The sequence below is a fragment of the Gavialis gangeticus genome, unplaced genomic scaffold, assembly GCF_001723915.1.
Source record: "Gavialis gangeticus isolate Ggan-Ray unplaced genomic scaffold, GavGan_comp1, whole genome shotgun sequence".
Taxonomy (NCBI): domain Eukaryota; kingdom Metazoa; phylum Chordata; order Crocodylia; family Gavialidae; genus Gavialis; species Gavialis gangeticus.
This window is the reverse complement of record NW_017729031.1, coordinates 99,085,530-99,089,045: the sequence shown is the minus strand read 5'-3', so window position 1 is coordinate 99,089,045 and position 3,516 is coordinate 99,085,530. Positions and strand designations below refer to the sequence as shown.

At 43.4% G+C, this 3,516-nt stretch overlaps 1 protein-coding gene across 1 annotated transcript in view; it reads left to right on the top strand.

The window, feature by feature from the left end:
* Positions 1-3,516, top strand: part of UNC80 (unc-80 homolog, NALCN activator) — a 230,274-nt gene that overhangs the window by 77,300 nt on the left and 149,458 nt on the right. Inside the window, exon 17 of the mRNA XM_019523430.1 lies at positions 724-890. Coding sequence (XP_019378975.1) covers positions 724-890 — 167 coding nt within the window. The remainder of the gene's footprint in view (positions 1-723; positions 891-3,516) is intronic.

Genomic DNA, 3,516 nt, shown 5'->3' with positions numbered 1-3,516 from the left:
GAGGGTTGTAGAATACTGGCTCTATAAATCCAAGCCTGAAATTTTCAGAATAGATCATGAGGTTTCAAGAGATTTCCTTGAACAGAAGTTGGGCTGTTTGGAAAGCCACCTTCCCTGAATCAGAGGAGACCTTGACATACCAACTCCTCTTAGCTGCCACAAATATATATGTGAATGCACTGAACTAAAAAAAATCTAAGTGTAGGAGTTAGACTGGTGAATGTGTGAATCATTGCCTTCCATTTTCATGAAGTAATCCTCTAAAATAATTAAGAAAAATCCTGAGATGCTGACAGGTTCTGAAACACAACATGCAATTTGGAGCTTTTTTCTTTTGGATTTTTCCTACCTCTTAACATTGTGGGCTTAGATGAATGGGGTAAAAGAGGCTTTGAGCAATCTTTGCAGCTCCCTCTTCCTGCAGATGTCCCAGCCCTGACATAACTTAAAGCTCCCTTAGTCCAACACAGCATAGGTTTCATAACAACAATGTGCTTCTGGTGGGGAATAGCTCAACAGGACAGCACCTTTCCTTATTGAAATGGTTATATGACAACCATGTGCTTCATCTGAATAACAATAATAATTTAAAAGCTACTAACTACATCTAAAAATAAAGTAACTTCACCTGTCTCTGCTTAAAAGCAAACCCATTATAGAATTCTCTGCCTCTCTCTTTCTCTCTCCTTTTCCCCCTCTGCCTCATGATATTTTTTTATTCAGGGATTATACTGTGACATCCGACAGTTGGTCCAATTTATCAAGGAGGCTCATGGAAATGTCTTTAGAAGGGTGGCACTCAGTGCCCTTTTGGATAGTGCTGAAAAATTAATACCAGGGAAGAAAACAGAGGAAACAGAGCAGGAGCCAAAACCTTCAGGGAGCAAAAGGTTTGTGTCTGGGAATGTAATAAGGCTATGAATTATGTATATAATGCTGTGTAACTTATTGCCTTCAACACGAATGTAGGAAAGTCCATAGGATTGCTTGTTTTATTCCTCTTGTTAGCATGTCATCTCTTCATGTACAAAGCTCAAGTGTGGAGGTGGCATCAGTCTCCCTTAATATTTAATAAAGTGAGGACTTTGTTGTATGTTAATTTTGGACAGCTCCTGGAGCTCAGAACCCCTGGATTGTTGGCACGTTAACACCTTTAAGTGGTTTTAAAAACTCATTGTGAAGATCAAAGTTATGCCACTCCAAGGCAGGATTATCTCTTGATCCACATAACCCAGCTCCTGTTCCATTAAGGTTTGGCTACTCCCCACAGATGTGCTGCTTAGGTTGAAGGTGTGACTGCAAGCTAGCACCAAACCAGTCAACATTAGTGTGGCTCACAGTGCAGCATGTAACAAGGCCCTGAGAGAGCTTTGGAAGCAGCAGTGAAAAAGTTCAAACCTCACAGAAATAACTGGTAAAACAGGGATTAGATAGCAAAGCAAGGGACTCTTTGGGAGAAGGAAAGGTAGAGAAACAAGAAAAGGAGTGAGTGAGTGAAGGAGGTTTTGTTTGAAGGGGTGATTTTAAATCCCACAATTTCATGTGAGCATGACTCAGTCTTGTGCATTGCTTCATTGGGGAAATAGATTAAATAGACATTAGGGATGGAAGGGACCTCATGAGATCATCAGGTCCAGCCCACCACCCAAGGGGCAGGAAGTCAGCTGTGGTCATATCACCCCAGCAAGATAAGCATCCAAGCGTTTTTTAAAGGTATCTAGAGTAGGTGCTTGCACTACTTCTGGGGGGAGTCTATTCCAGACTCTGGAGACATGGATGGTAAAGAAGTTTTTCCTTATGTCCAGTCTAAAATGATCTTCCAGCAGTTTGTGACCGTTAGACCTTGTCTTCTCTTGGGGTGCCCTGGTGAACAGACATTCTCCCAGTTCCTTATGCACACCCCTTATATACTTATAGGCTGCCACCAAGTCACTCCTGAGCCTTTGCTTCTCCAGGCTGAAGAGTCCCACACCTCTCAGCCTTTCCTCATAAGGCCTGCTCTCTTGATCTCTAATCTTGTGTGTGGCTCTCCTGTGGACTCTCCCAAGCTTCTCCACATCCTTTCTAAAGTGTGGAGTCCAGAACTGGATGCAGTACTCCAGCTGCGGTCTCACCAAGGCCAAGTACAGTGGGAGGATGACTTCTTGGAAATTGCTTGAGATGCATCGGTAGATGCAAGCCAGAGTTTTATTTGCTTTGCTAGCTATGGCATCAAATTGGTGGTTCATATTCATCTTGTAATCAATAATGACCCCACAAGTCTCTTTTGGTGCTAGTGCTGCTGAGCCTATAAGTATGATGTGGGGTTTTTCTCCTGAGGTGAAGCACCTTGCATTTCTCCATGTTGAAAGTCATCAGGTTTTGGTCTGCTCACCTTGCAGGCCTGTCTAGGTCAGCCTGAATTGCTAGCCTATCCTTTAGTGTGATTGTATTTCCTCATAATTTGGTGTCATCTGCGAATTTAGCCAGTCTGCTTCTGACACCTGAATCCAGATCATTTATGAATATATTAAAGTGTATTGGTCCAAGTACTGAGCCCTGGGAGATGCCACTGGTCACCATGCACCATGCTGACTCTGTTACGTTGACTGTCACTCTCTGGGTCTGACCACAGAGCCAGTTCCCCAGCCCTTGGACTGTAAGGTTGTTGAGACTGCAGTTCCCCAGTTTTACCATGAGGACATCGTGGGAGACCTAGTCAAAGGCTTTTTTGAAATCTAAATATATAACATCAACCTCTTCTACTTTGTCTTTGTGAATCATCACCTGGTCATAGAAGGATATGAAGTTGGTCAGGCAAGACCTACCCGCAGTGAAGCCACGTTGGCTATCTTTCAGAATGTTGCCTTCCGTTAGCCTGTTGTTGATGGTTTCTTTGATGATTTTTCCAAGATCTTTTTAGGGATTGAGGTCAAACTGATTGGCCTGTAGTTCCCTGGATCTTTCTTCCTTTCCTTTTTGAAGATAGGCACCACATTGGCCCTCTTCCAATCTTCAGGAACCTCTCCCAAGTGCCACGAATTTTAAATATCTTCACCATTGGTTGTGCTATGATGTCAGCCAACTCTTTTAGCACTCTTGGGTACATTCCATCTGAGACATCTGACTTGTGGATGTCCAGCCTCTCAAGGTGTTCTCTCACAAGATCTTCACAAATTTTAGGAGTATGATCGCCCTTACCCTGGTAGTCCAGCATCCTGTCAGGCAGGGTGGTTCCCTTGGGCTGGTGGAAAATTGATGCAAAGTAATCATTGAGGGGATTAGCTTTTTCCTGGGTGTCAGTTGTCAGCTACCCCATTTGGTTCAGCAGCGGTTCAATGTTGCCCTTGGTTTTTTTCAGACTTCCCACATATTTGAAGAAGGACTGTTTATTGTCCTTGATTCCTGTAACCAGTTTAAGTTCAGTTTCAGCCTTGGCTTTTCTGGTCTGCTCCCTACAGGTGTGGGCCAGTGCTGCCTAATCCTCCTTAGTGGTAGTTCCTGACTTCCATTCCTTATAAGCTTCTCTTTTCAGAT